The 14,894-nt window shown below is 29.2% G+C and overlaps 1 protein-coding gene across 2 annotated transcripts in view; it reads right to left on the bottom strand.

The window, feature by feature from the left end:
* Positions 1–10,182, bottom strand: part of LOC107437476 (trafficking protein particle complex subunit 13) — a 108,182-nt gene extending 98,000 nt beyond the window's left edge. For both annotated transcript variants that reach the window (XM_087155297.1, XM_087155298.1), the window contains exon 1: positions 9,933–10,182. In XM_087155297.1, the coding sequence (XP_087011423.1) occupies positions 9,933–9,972 (40 nt within the window). In that variant the 5' untranslated portion in view covers positions 9,973–10,182. The remainder of the gene's footprint in view (positions 1–9,932) is intronic.
* Positions 10,183–14,894: the final 4,712 nt, after the last annotated feature.

Genomic DNA, 14,894 nt, shown 5'->3' with positions numbered 1-14,894 from the left:
CATTATTTCATCTAATGCTGCACTAACTCCCACATGTATATTGTATAGTAATTCTAATGCGCATTCACAAGGTTTTCTATAATTTACGATATTTCTTTTTTCTATAACTCAAGGAATTGCTGAATGTTTAGTGGTATTTTAAAAACGCTGAAATATGTTATGTTTAAGAATAAAACCGGCAAAGTATGAAACGCCGGCAAGGTTTAACCGGCAAAGTATGAAACGCCGGTATTGAATAGAATGTCTCGGCATTCTATACAATGCCGGATGTTTTTAGGCAAAGTATGAAACATGAGAGGTATTACATACTTTCCCTAGGCATTCTATAGAATGACAAATGTTATTTAGGCAAAATATGAAAAAAAACATGCTGATGAGGTCATTATGTTATATTAATGATGTGCATGTTACTGCGAATGATCAAAATCGGTGGTTGTTGACTTTTACCGGTGAATGTTGACAATCACATAGTCACTTTGGTGAATGTCCAAAATACTTATTACATCCGATTTGATATTAATTTATTTGTGGATATAATTACCTTTATTCGATATTTTAATACTTACTGACGATAGATTAGAAGAAACATCAGTGCCTGGAGTATCAGGCTAATATATATCGGGCAATGGCACTGAACCTTAAAAAATTACCGGTGTAGGATATACCGGGCAAATGTATACCGGGCAGTGGCACTTGACCTTAAAAAAGCATCAGTGTCTGGTATACCGGGCAAATGTATACCAGGCAGTGACACTTGACCTTAAAAAAACATCAGTGTCTGGTATACCAGGCAAATGTATACCGGGCAGTGGCAATTAACTAGAACTAGTATGACTAGACCTTTGGTAAATGTCCGAAATATATACTAGGTCTAGTTAAGTGCCACAGCCCGGTATACATTTGCCCGGTATATCCTACACTGATGTTTTCTTAAGGTCAAGTGCCACTCCCTGGTATGCATTTGCCCGGTATAACCTACAATGATGTTTCTTCTAATCTATCGTCAGTAAGTATTAAAATATTGAATAAATGCAATTATATCAGCGAATAAATTAATATCAAATCGGTTGTAAAAAATATTTCAGACAATCACCAAAGCGACTATGTGATTGTTGACATTCACTGGTGAAAGTCGACATTCTCCAGATTTCGGTCATTCACAGTAACATTCACAGACAGGTAACATTCGGTCATTCACAGACAGGTGATTAAAAAATTACTTTTAAGAGTAAGACGATATATAAGATGTTGAGAAATTTGCAATGATGTGAGAGATGCTTAAAAATGTTGACTACATATTTTTATTAATATTTATAAAAAATATATTAAAGAAATTGATAAATATTTTATTCCAAATCTATTCATACGTATGTATATTATAGAAATTGTATCAGTTATTGAGAAAAAAAACTAAAAAATAAAAAAAAATCACATTAAATAAGCAAAATCTGGTGTATAATCATATTCAATCACAAGCATGCTTTTATAAATTTGGTGCTCGTTGATTAAAATGTTTTATTCAAATTTCTTTACTAAATTGCAAATAGAATTTTAGACGACTAAAAAAGAAATATCCTATTTTATAGTTTTAAAAAAATAAAAAGTTTGTAAGTTTATCACATTTTAATATTAATCGCCCCATTAAATCATTTCTTCATTGTCGCCAAATTATTTTTTTTAAATAATTAATTTTAATTTTTCTCATCTTCTAATAAATAAACACAATAGAAACTTTAGATTTTTCAATTGAAAAATATGTAGATTAAAATGGTATAAAAAAATCCCTACCTTTTAATTCAAAATTTTTTAATCCTTACTTTAATTAAATAATAAATAATTATTAAAAATTATTTTTTTCACGAAATTATCTTTGGGTAAATGAGTTTTATGAGTGGGTGCAATTTTTTTTTTTGAATTGCTTCATTAGTTTTTAAAATATGACTGAAAACGTAAAAAACGAAATTAACATTAAGGGGTCCAAACTTTGAATTGCTCTCCTGACCAAACTATGGGGACCACATTTCCCAGATTGCGGCTACCCCATATATTTTGAAGATAAGGAATCCAAATATGTAATATATAATTTACTTTAACTAATTTAATGCTTTCAATATAAAGTAATGGAGAGGTTTAAATTTAGTGTTTTCAATGTAAAATTAACTTTTTTTCTCTTATAATTTTAGCTTCATTTGCTGGATAAACAAGCTTATCTACCAGAAAGGAGCCATTGATTTTTGAGATTAGGTGCTGCACAATGCAAATGGAAATTAATATTCTGGTAGAAAACTGGGAGCCATATGTTCGATCCTGACAGAAAACAAAACGACTGGAGGTTCTCTTTAAATCTGCCGGACCTGAAAGTTTGAAGAAAGGTGCATCCCTGTGCGATTCATCCCTGCTGTGTGTTTGTGTGATATGCATTAATGTCGCTGACCATTTTATAAAATCTTTCAATAAAGCAAAGATTTTCAGTTTATTGTTCTGAAATATAGTTCAGTTGCACAAAAACAAAAAATTTAATTGAAGAAAAACTTTAAACTGTATGAAATGACTGTAAAGTTTTGGAATTTTTTTTAATTTAAAAATAATAATTAAAATGATAACTCATGGTCCTACTGTTGCTTTTTGAAAAAAAAAAATAATTTTATTTAATTACAAATACATGTTCTTAACTTATATTTTAAAAAAAGAATATCAATAAGCTTATATTAAACAATGATGGTAAGAATGTATTGCTTTTATAGTTGAGTGAAGTTATATTCATATTGTGTTTTGTTTTAAAATAAAATAATTAAGTAGTGAAATGTTTGTCATGATTTGGTTTTATTTATTTTTTTATTCTTAACTACTGCATTGTGTAATTTAATCTAGTCATTATAGTTATGTTTAAGTATTATGAAAATTCAAGAAATTTTGAAGATATCAGAAGCAATTTTATTTTAACATCATTGTTAAACATTAACTCTAACTTATGAGCAATTATACTACTAGCATTGTTTTTATTACTTCAATTTTGCAGTTCAAATTTGAGGTAAGAAGTGTATATATATTTTTATGATGTTTAAATTAATGTGATTGTAAAATAATGATAATAGTAAAAATTTCTTTGGCTTAATATTTAAAATTTAGCAGAACATTTATTTACATTATTGTAAAAACAGATTTAAATCAACTTAGAGAAGAATATTGTTGAAATTTTTATATATAAGGTTCTTTGCAAAAGCAACTTTTTTAAACGCATAATATATGTTTTCATTTAAGACTAATTCTTCATAACGCATACTATATAATCAGAGAAAAATGAGGAATGGAATTGTCTTAATCAAAAATCTATTTTGTTATACAGTGTAACGTCCCATATCCGGACGTCCCTTTTCCGGAAGGGTCGATTTCCCGGACACTTTTTAACAATCAAAATAAACAAACATTTCTTCATCTTCCCCACTCAATTCTTTTGACAGGTTTTTCCCCTTCTCAGCTTCTAGAAATCTATGCATTGAACCCATAAATCAACAGAAAAGAGAACAGAAGATCTACAAAGACCATGACGCTCCTCCTCTGGAATGCAGGAAAGGGGGGGGGATTTGTTTTCAAAAGAGCACAACTGAGTCCCCTCCCTGTAGCTGGCTAGTAAAAGAGGCATTTCCTGGAACCCTTTTATTTGAGTGTCAAGGGAAGAAGAAATACTGTGAAAAAGGGTAAACACAGCAAATGTTAAAGTGGAGGGGGAATCCCCTTTAGTCAAAAAATAAAGAGAACCCAATCAGCATGCCACGCCTTAATGCTTGATTGATAGCCAATGATGGGAGAGAAAATAAGAATTTGTCACTACCCCGCCCTCAACTTGAATGACAAGTAAGGAGGAAATGAATTTTTCTTCTCCACCTACCCACCTTAATGAATGACGGGAATTTCCCCTTCTTGCTTGAATCGTTCTAGTTCTAAATGGCGGAGAGAGCAATTAATATTTTCATAACTGTGAATTTTTTTCGTTTTCTATATTTATTTTTAAAATAGCAATAATTATTTTTTTTCTAATATTTTGTTTATGATTGATTAGATATCATTCTAATACTAAAACATTATTGCCCGAAAAATAATGTTTATTTATTTTCTGCTTCTTAGATTCAGATCATTTTAAGCTTTGTTTACCTTGGAGGTCAATTATACGGAAAAATCAAATATATGGACTCCGGGAAGTCCCGCCGATTCCGGAAACGCGACTTTCCACAGTAGTAACTTTCTCAAAAGAGTAATTGATTGTAGTTAAATTTTGATCATTAATACTAAAGTTAACTTTTAAAAGATAATGTAAAAAAATTTATTATTTTTTCATCTCCTTCCTGTATGCAATTATATATTTGTGCAAATTTAATTTAGATAACACATACTATTTACTGACAGTTTTGAAATTAAAATGTTGTGTAAATTTTTTACAAAGATTGTTAGTTTAATAGAACACAACACCTTTAAATAATTATCGAATTGATGAAAATTTCAGATATGCCCATAAAAGTTATTTTAACATTATAAAAAAATATTAGCAATTTTTATGATATTAGTTGCTTTCCTGGTTTCATTCCCTGGAAAAATTTCTACCTTGCGCTTGAATTTTGCTTTTAGGTGTTTTGCTAAATAAAATTTCAAATACTAAAAGAATAAAGTTACGTAAGTATTTCTCGATTTAGCAATTCTAGTGAAAAAAGACGGGGGGGGGGGGGGAAATATGTGTAAATTTGTTGAAGTAAGTAATTTGAATATTTTTAAATTTTGTTCTATATTGTGCCAATTATTACAAGAAATGTCCACTTAAAAATTGAACAATTTTAATATTAAAAGAGGAAAAAATTTTAAGTTTAAATTTCCACTCAGTTCAAATGTAAATATATAACTTTATAATTATATAGTGTGGTTTTTATTATATAATTTCAGAATATAAATGAATGATAATGATATGAATGATAATTGTGAAATTACAAATGGCTCACACATTTAAAAAATTTATATAATTACAAACTAACAAATTAAATTGAGATTTTGATAAAATAAGCCCAGTTTTTTTAAAAAAAAATTAAGAGTACATTTTAAAATTAAAGACTTGAAAATTATTAATGATATAAAATTTATCAGAAAACCCATTGTATGAATAAAAGAAAAAAATATCAATAACAGTTGCAATAAAATATTTCCTAATTTAGTTCGAAATATTCAAAAAAATCAGCTGAACATATGATATATTTTGGAGTAAGGAAGAGAAAAATGGAAGGTAGCAGAATTAGCTAATTTAATTTTATTTAGTATTTCTGTATTGCTAAGTAAATAATGCATGGAATGACATAAAACTATTGTTCTATGTTTTACTGCTTCACTACAATACAGAAAATTAGGTAAAATTGTATCGCCGAATTATTCTACTACCATCCATATCTTCCTCTTGCTTACTCCAAACAAATAAAAAGCAAAGCAAAATAATATCAGAAAATATAAAATCTAATATTACATAGCATCAAAACTAATGCAAAATAATAATATGGCGAACGCTAGATAATATTAGTTTGCTTAGAATTTAATATTATATATTGCAGAGCAAACAGCAACCTCTTGTATCTTTCTAATATTAGAAGTTGTGCAAGATAACGTTAGATTTTGCCGATTTTCTGATGTTATCTAATATTATGTGCTACTTGGGAATTGTCATATACCATGATCCATTCAGTCAAGTTGGTGGCAAATATGATAATTTTCATATATATGTTTTTCATATATGAAAAGTGATTTCTAAAATTCGAAATTCATGCATTGTAATACTGTTAAAAAATTGTTTTTTAAAAAAAAATAAAAAAAATCATGCAGAATTTTGTAACAATAATCATTTAAAAGGTGATCGAGAAATGAAATAGACTTACAATGGAATTTGTGCAGATTGAACGAATTAAAAAGTGAAGACTCAAATTTGCAATTCAAAATTTTTAACATTTTTTATTTTCTAAGAAAAAAAAGTTTAGTGTGTTCAGGAACTATCTAGTGGGGCGCAGATTTTTCACCAATTTATGCTTGAAAAAAAAAATCTCTAGTAGTACAGAAAAGTCTCCCAATAGTCTCCTTTTCTTGAAAATAGTTGCTGTTTTTAGCCTTTTCAGGCAAAAAAAGTTGCCATAGTCGCCTTATGCCAAAAATAGTTGCATTTTAGTCGCCTGTGGCAACCCTGCTACTAATATTCAACTCCGTAGCATTGTCATTTTGAACCCAATCCAGCAGTCCCTGGAGCAGGTGAGGGCCGTTATATTAAAACTGTTTGTAAAAATAAAAAGAACATTTTAGAAAAGCTGATATTATTTAATTGATGTTTATATTGAAAATATTTCTTCATTATTTTTGCTTCCTTTTTAATTATTTTAAGTACATTCAAAAAAAAGAAAAAAAAATTGTCATTATTTATGTAAATTTTTGGCTCATATTTTTAAGGATTTATTAAAGGGTCTATTAAATATCAGAGAGAATAAACGTCATACGGGTTTAAAGTATCAGCTCTGCTCTTGATAGTGTATAGTGGCTAGGATGTGAAGGAGCAACTGTCCCAGGCATCCAGCCAAAACGAGCATTCAACATATCAATGGAACTCACTAAAGCTTTATATCAATTAGCAATTAGTTTTAGATAATTACAATTGTAGAATAATTATCTTATTATAGAATGAAATGTTTTAAAAGAAAAATATCTGTTAATGTTTAACATTTAATCAACAAAAAAACAGAACCAATATTAAAATCTAACGAATTTATTATTTTTAATTACTGATAAAGTTTGTGACAGAAAAAAAAAATTAAAGCCTGATAGATTTCAGAATTTTAGAAACACCTTCTAGTTTTACTATTCAATCAAATAGGTTTCGATGTCTTTCATCCCGGTCTCATTAGGGATTCAGCATATTTCAATATCATTTTTGTTTCGTTCTTTTTTAATATTAATTTGTTTGCGACAGTTAATTTGTATACCTCTTTTACTACATTTTCGAGGAGTTTAAAAATATAATATTGAGGATTTTAACTGAAATGAAATTTGCTTTTTTTGAATGAAATTTGCTTTTTTCTTTTACGTCATCATCACACCCACACGCAACTGTCTACTCTAAATAATGCTATATACAGGGATGAGAGTAGTCAGAAAGTAAAAAAGAGGAAATCCATGAATGAATATATATATATCCAAAAATTTGACCCAAAAACATGCGATCTGCAAACTTGTAAACTATGTGATTATAAATCCCGATGGTTAATTATAAAATTGTATGAATATGAATCACATGCATGATTTTAAATTGAGAGAAAATGAATCCCGATATGAGGCTTTTAAATCACTTGAATATGAAACTCCATCGAATTTAAAAAATGCAAAAATACAAATCATGATGCGTAATTTTTAGATCACATAATTGCGAATCACGATGCATAATTTTTAAATCGCGCGAATACAAATCCCAATTCTAATTTTTAAAAAGCACGTATAAATACGAAAATTGATGTTTGATATTACAACCGCAAAAATGAATCACGACTTTGGATTTTAAGCTCGCGTAAATATGAATCGCAACATAGGGTTTTAAAAGTGAGTAAATAAAAAACGCGATATTAGATTTTTAAATCTCGTAAATAAGAATCATAATGCACAATATTTAAATAGCATGAATAAGAATCGCAAAGCGCAACTTTTAAATCAGGTAAATACGAAAATCGATGATAGACATAAGAATCGATGTTTGCAGAGTCTGGATTTAGGATTTCTAAAAGGCTTGTTTGTATTGTTTTTGTTTAGACATAATAAATAAAAATTAACAAAATTGAATGAGCAAATAAATATTTTCACCGCAAATTCTCCTCTATTTTTTTTTTCTTCTTTCGTTTGCTTTCACGCCAGAAAACAGGAAGCAGCAACGGAACGAAATACGACTAATTACGAAAATACGAGCTATCCCGAGAACGGATAAAAATACGGAAAATCTTATTTTCTGTTCGCAAAAGCGAAGAAATTAGCTAAAATAAGTAAAAATGCGGAAGAGTTAGCAGCTAGGACGCAGTTTGAATTTTCTGTTTATCTTTGAAAATCGTAAATAAATATAATTATTTTATTTCAACGACTGAATTTTTAAAAAAAATCGGAATATTTATTTTAAGAAAAACGAAACTTTTAGAGAATCGTAGTTTTTGATAATAAGGCTGAAATTTGAGAGACAAAAGCGAAAAAATCTCATCCCTGTATAAAGGTCAATCAGTATTATCCCAAGGAAATGATTTTTAGAGAAACTTCAGAGAGAGGAATGAGGATTTAAATATTTTTGCTCCACGGAAAATTAAATTCCTCATAAATTATTTTAACTTGTGCAAAAAAAAAATTTCGCGGAAATTAGCGGGAAAAATTTAAAAAAAGCGGAAATCTGCAAATTCGCGCAAGAATCACATCCCTGCATATAGAATGAGATAGCAAAACAAACGTGTGTAGTTATTTAAATTCTTATTCAAAAGTATTAGTTAATTTTTTTTTTTGAACAGACAATTTCTGTCCTTTTTTAGATGTTTTAAAGTGCTATTTAAAACTGCTGCATATCACATGAAAGCATTAAATATATCATTTGTACAATTTTAAAGTAAAATAAAAGGGAATTCTGATCCTTAGAAACAGATACTAAATAGTCTGATGATCGAATGATGGGGCAAAAAAAAACTTTTTTACCTTTTAAGCAAAAAATTTTTATTTATAAATAATTTATTAATACTCATATTGCTTGAAAGATGATGTTTCCTACTAATGACAACGAAGTTTTTTGTTTTATTCAGTCATTTATTTATATTTATTATGTCCGACAATGTAAAAAAGAGAAAAAAATGCATTTTGGGCTTCTGAGGGCCCCAGCTCCGAATAAAACTTTAAAAAAAGAGGGGGGGAGAAATAGGATCTGCGGGGCGTAAATCCGGCCATGATCAAGTTATTCTGGGTAGTCTATTTTTTATTTTGCACACTGTACTTATCATTTAAACTATTTGCAACCGTGTTTGTACCAAAATAAAATATTAAATGAGAAGAAAAAAAAACGAAAAGTTAATAAATATTAAAAAGGTAACGCCATCATGGCTTGTGATAGGGTCAGGTGGGGAAAATCTGTCCAGGAAGCAAAGAGGGAATGCATTAAAAATCACTTATTTTCTCTTTTTAAATTAAGATATTTAGTTTGTTCTTTTTAAGAGCCATTAGAGAGATTGAGGCACACATTTTTTTTTAGTTTTAGAAACTAATAACAAGTTTCATGTTTACAAACTATCTATCAGTACAGACAGCATTTAGTTACAGCTGCTTATTTACTTGCTTCTAATATCATAAACAACCAAAGAATATTAATTTTCGTTAAGAATTACAGAGGAACAGTTGAACAATAGGTCCAAACAGAAAGTTAAGTTCAAAATTCAATTTTTATGAATTGTTTTCTGTAAAATAGGAATATTTTTTTACCTCCATGTAAACTTTAAACATCTAACACTCTATATTTTATGCTAAAATAGGTAAAAAAATATTATTTATTTATTTGCTTCTAATCTTATATAGTAATTTTAATGCTAAAATATAATTTCTTTTAACTTTTTTATTCTAAACGGACGAAAAACTTAACAAGCATGTGGTTTAATAAATAAAAAAAAACTGAAATATTATAGTAATAAAGCATATCGAAAGATAAGTTTCATAGAATTATCATTTTTGTTTTGGGGGGTCAGAAACCCAAATCCGTGGAAGAAAAGGGCATGTTTATTCAGAAAAGTAAGTTCATGTGCTTGATTTTGTAACTTAAAACATCGTCTGCACTAATTAATTATTATATTGTTGGTCAACCCCCAAATCATTAAGATTGAGTCTCAGAACAGCAATACTAATTAAAATAAACTAACCTTTTAAGGCCAAAAGATGTTCTTTATCTCGACTTTCCATTATCAGAATTAAATTTGACGCTTGAATTGCATAAAACTTGAAGAAATAAAATATGACCAAAAATAGTTTTTTATTCTAAGCTTCCAAATCAAATTAAAATACTGTTAGTCAAATAGGTTTTTTACAGCAATTGTTACCATGGTGTGTTTACATATTTTGTTACTTGCATAGAGGATTACTTGCGTCTGTGGGTACAAGCGGCTGAGCAACTGCGCATGCGCGGTTCGAAATTGTTGACGCCTCAGCCAGTTGTAAACAGCGAAAAGTTGCCAAATGTTGCAAACCTATCCCTTTACAACTGACTGCGAGATTTTCGGCTTTGGATAGAAAGTTTATCAAATCATTGCCAGATGGCGCTAAATTTCAACGAACAGATGGTGATAAGAGGAATAAATTTTCATTTAATAATGATATTAGTTTTTAATGAATTTTCAGAAAATACACGATTTTTTAAAATTATCTTATAATATTCGTGAAAAGAAAAAATAAGTGTGCTGATAGCTACAGTAATTAACTTATACTACTAATATACTGTTATATAATTAATCTTATATAATAGTATAGGCCTGTTTACACGGTCCAATTTCTTGAATCCGAGAAATTGGACGGATTTCTCTGTCCAAGAGCTCAAACCTCGCAGCCTTCGAACGAGCTAGGAAGAGAAAAATGACGTCATTTCGACGTCACGTTTCTACTCCTAAGGAAAACCTGAAACCTCGCGCTTTCGAACGGATTTTGCTAACGGACTGCGATCTTCATTTTTCCTCCCATCTATCGGTCGAAGTCGAATTTTTCTTTTTCTATGTAATGGAATTCGACAGATGTTAGTGTTCGTCGTCTGACGAGATTCGATTTTGAATTATTGACAAGTAAGCAGTGAGTTAAATATTCTTATTCTCTTGTACTTATATAGCAGTTATCTAATTACTATATTCGCATTGCAATATCGCCTTTCAAATAATATTGCAAAACTACCTTAATTATCAACCCGGGCACCGCCCATCGGTGCGGCTTGGCTTGCCGCAGTTCACTACCATAGTACAGCTTGAGGATTGATTCACCTTCCATATCTCAATATGAGAGAAGATGAAATGGACTTCGACTCGAATTTGGAAAGACCTGCTAAAATATCAACTCCAACAATACTGGAATTTGAACACTCAGTTGCCGAGAAACTCGAATATGCAACGGCTGGTGGATTATCAACATACGCTATCCTCTTCACTCCTAATGACCAAAACTCATTTGCAAAAAAACCGATCCTGTTAAAAGAAAGCCTAAACAACACAGTAAGCTGTCCCGGAAAAATCATTTCGTGTATGCACACACGTCAAGGAAAATTGTTAATTAAAACAAATGACCCCAGATAGCAAAATAAGTTTTTTTTCACCCAACAAAAACTTTTTCATGTAAACCTAAAAAGGATTTTTCACACGGTTTTCGTGTAAACCTTCTAACCTTAAAACGAGGTCTGCGACAATCTGCTCTATTCTACGCATATTACCCTAATCCAAAACCTTGGGAAACAACCTTCCACATAACAACCTTAAAACGAGGTTGTCTTAGGGTTTTCAAGCGAGAAAAAAAAACCCTTGAATAAAGCTAGTTCTAAGGTGAAAATCATCTTAAATCTACATAATTATAAGGTTTCCGTTCGCAGCGTTTCGTATGCTCAGCTAAAATCTACCTTGTCATGAGATTTTCATGGACAATGCAATTTAATACTATTGCTAGTGTACGTCAGCTAAAACGTCATTCTGAACGTGACGTCATCACTCCCAAGATTGTATGACGGCGCGTTTCATTATTATTACTATAGTCCATTCCACCTTAAGTTGGCACTGGAGAGAAAGGTAGGTTGACCGGATTACATGGAAACTGGGTTACTCTTTAAGTCAGTACGGGGATGAGGTAGCAACAAAGGGAGAGAAAGTGGCCAGTATTGGCGTTTAAGAAAGCAAAACGCCGATTTTTTTTTTTTAAAACCAAGAATCGTACTAAAATTTTGTACAGAATACGGATAAGAGCACGATTTTTTAGAGCATTTCTCATAATTATTATTTTAAGATACTAGTTGTAAGCTGATTTCTTAATTAGTATTTAAAAAGCAGATTTTCTTATTAGGATTTTTCAACTAAACGAAACTAATTTTAAATAGAAAAAAAAATATATATTTAAAAATATTCTTTTTTGCTGAAATATAAGTAAAAAAAAAAAAAAAAAGAAGAAGAAGTGCATAAATACGCAAAAATACTTTGCTTTAAACATTTATTTTTATATTCTTATTCTTATTTTTTGTAGATTAATGTAAATTAATTTATCCCACATCGGTGATTTGTTGGGGAAGGAAAAGAAGTCAGCATAGGCTGGAAATTATTGATCATGAAAAAGATCATACTTATGTTTTATAATACTTACTGTTTTTTTTTCTTATTATAATTTTTTAATTAAACGAAGCTAATTTTAAACAAAAAAAATATATTTAAAAAGATTCTTTTTTACTGAAATCTAAGTAAAAAAAAACGAAATGCATAGATGCGCATAAATACTTTGTTTTAAATATTTATTTTTATATGCTTATTTTTTGTAGATTAATGTACATTAATTTATCCCTCATTGGTGTTTTGTTGGGGAAGAAAAAGTCAACATAGGCAGGAAATCATTGATCATGAAAAATATCATACCTATGTTTTTTTAATATTTACTGTTCTTTTTTTTTTATAAATAAAAAATTTAAAAAAAATTTCAGAAAAGTTTTTTTTTACTATAATTTTTTTTTTGAAATATATTTGCTTCTAAGAGACAACAGAACTTACTTGAAGAAAATAATTAGTATTATCTATATGGGGGGCGCGTACTGTTTGTCCCCCCCCCCATGTTTTCAGCTGCCATATCCCACCCTCTTAGACTCAACAGGAACTCTTTGAATAACATGATAACCACCTATCCTGGTGGTTATCATGTTATTCATTTAATATTTTAACAGTTGACAGTTCCTTCTGCAAACTCTTTGTGGGGTAGCCCTGAATTGAATTCAATCCACAATTTCTCATCAGGCGAAATTCTACTTGGATGGGTAGGCGCATTTCTTCAAAAGAAAATACATATTTTGAAATATCAGAACTTTCCTTTACTTTTCAGGACCTTTGCAGGTGAAAGAAGGCTTAAGAGAAAAATCCGTATAATTTGTTATTTAAGTACAGTAGAAATAGTTAGTCTCGAAATATTTTGTCAGATACTGAAATATCTTAATATTTTCTGCATAAGAGAAAAGATTTCTCAGCTTTTTGGGCTTTGTATTTCAAAAATAATTATTAAAATATTGATTGGTTTAAATTAACCTTTCGATGTTTAAAAAAAATTAATGATTCAAATTTTGCGTCTTTTTTGAAATTATTTCAATTCCTATACGTTTTATTAGTTTATAGCTAACGGATTAACACTTCTATTATGGAAATTGTATTTCTGATAATATTTAAAAGTCCCTTTAATTGAACAAACTAGAAATCTTAAATTTTTACATTATTTAAGTTCCTATAAAAAGCGAATTGTACTTCAGAACTAAACATGGCGCAAAAGACGCAAAATTTGAATCTTTACAGAGATCGAATAAAGCGAAAACAATTTTTTCTTTTGTCGTAAAAAAATAATAATAAAATCACATGTTGAATTAGCCACACAGCAAATATGCTCAACTGTCATCAGTTTAATAATATTCACCTGTCTATTGGGGTGTTTTTTTTTTTTTCTTTTTTTCATTCATTCTGAGGGGAAAATTTTTTTCATTAAATATTGTACAGATGAGGTTAATATTTAGAAAATTAAATAATCAAATACAAAAAAAAAAAAAAGACGAAATAAGAACTGCACAAGAGATAGGACACTTAAGCAAAGCCAAGGCGAATGGAAAAGCTGACTGACCAGTGTAGAAACATAGCCAATGAGCCAATTCCTTGTCCTTGAAAACTAATTCAACGCCAAACTAAAACACCTCCTTCTTCTTTGTACATTCGCTTTACTGAGAAGGTATTTATAAGTTAAATAAATTTAAACATGAAAAACTTCGAATGAATGTTTCAAGATATACTTTTCCTTCTATGCAACATTTATTTATATTTGTACGCGCATTTAAACTGCAATTAATTCCAAAATAGCGAAGAACTACTTTTCAAAGGCGGAGTATTACATTTCCTACCTTTCTCTCCAGTGCCAACTTAAGGTGGAATGGACTATAGGTTTTATATTTTACTTCATTATTATTATTAGGTTTTATATTTTTATATTTAGCTTCTCAATCAGAGGAAAATTCTTCTTTTCATCAATTTTGATCGATTATTTTGGGGAAAATAATCATTTTTTATCCGTCTGACTTACTTTGCAATGAGAACTTAGCAAATTAAAATATCGTTTAATATGAATTTTATTTTTTCATTCAACGATTTGATTAAAGAAAAAACAAAATAAATAGAACATCTAATACTTAAAGAGGGTCTGCCTATTTTTTTTCTCTCTCTTATTCGGAATTTTATGTGGTGTGAGAAGTTTCGATGAGTGTAAAAGTGCTAATGCAGTTTTTTGCATATCAGAGAAAATTTACATGAAATGTCTTCTTTTGTCAAAATAAATAAAATGCAACTGATTATTTATCTGTTACTTAATATGCATGATCTGATAAATGTAGGAAATTTAATGATAACAAAATATTTTTTTAAAAAAATCGTTTAATGTATGTAGAAATACCAAACATATTTTTTTAATACACAGCAACAAATAAATATTATGATTATCATAACAATTAATAAATGACAAGTGCACTAGTAGTGCAAATTAGATACGCCATAATTAAATTAGGTACTTTGTTAATATACAAAAATATTATCCTTATAATAACCACTAGTGAATGACACAAAACACCATAATTA

This window comes from Parasteatoda tepidariorum, chromosome 11 (assembly GCF_982258835.1).
Source record: "Parasteatoda tepidariorum strain Cologne lab strain chromosome 11, Ptep-v5.0, whole genome shotgun sequence".
Lineage (NCBI taxonomy): Eukaryota > Metazoa > Arthropoda > Arachnida > Araneae > Theridiidae > Parasteatoda > Parasteatoda tepidariorum.
Note: the sequence above shows the minus strand (reverse complement) of the source record. Positions and strands in the feature narration are given on the sequence as shown.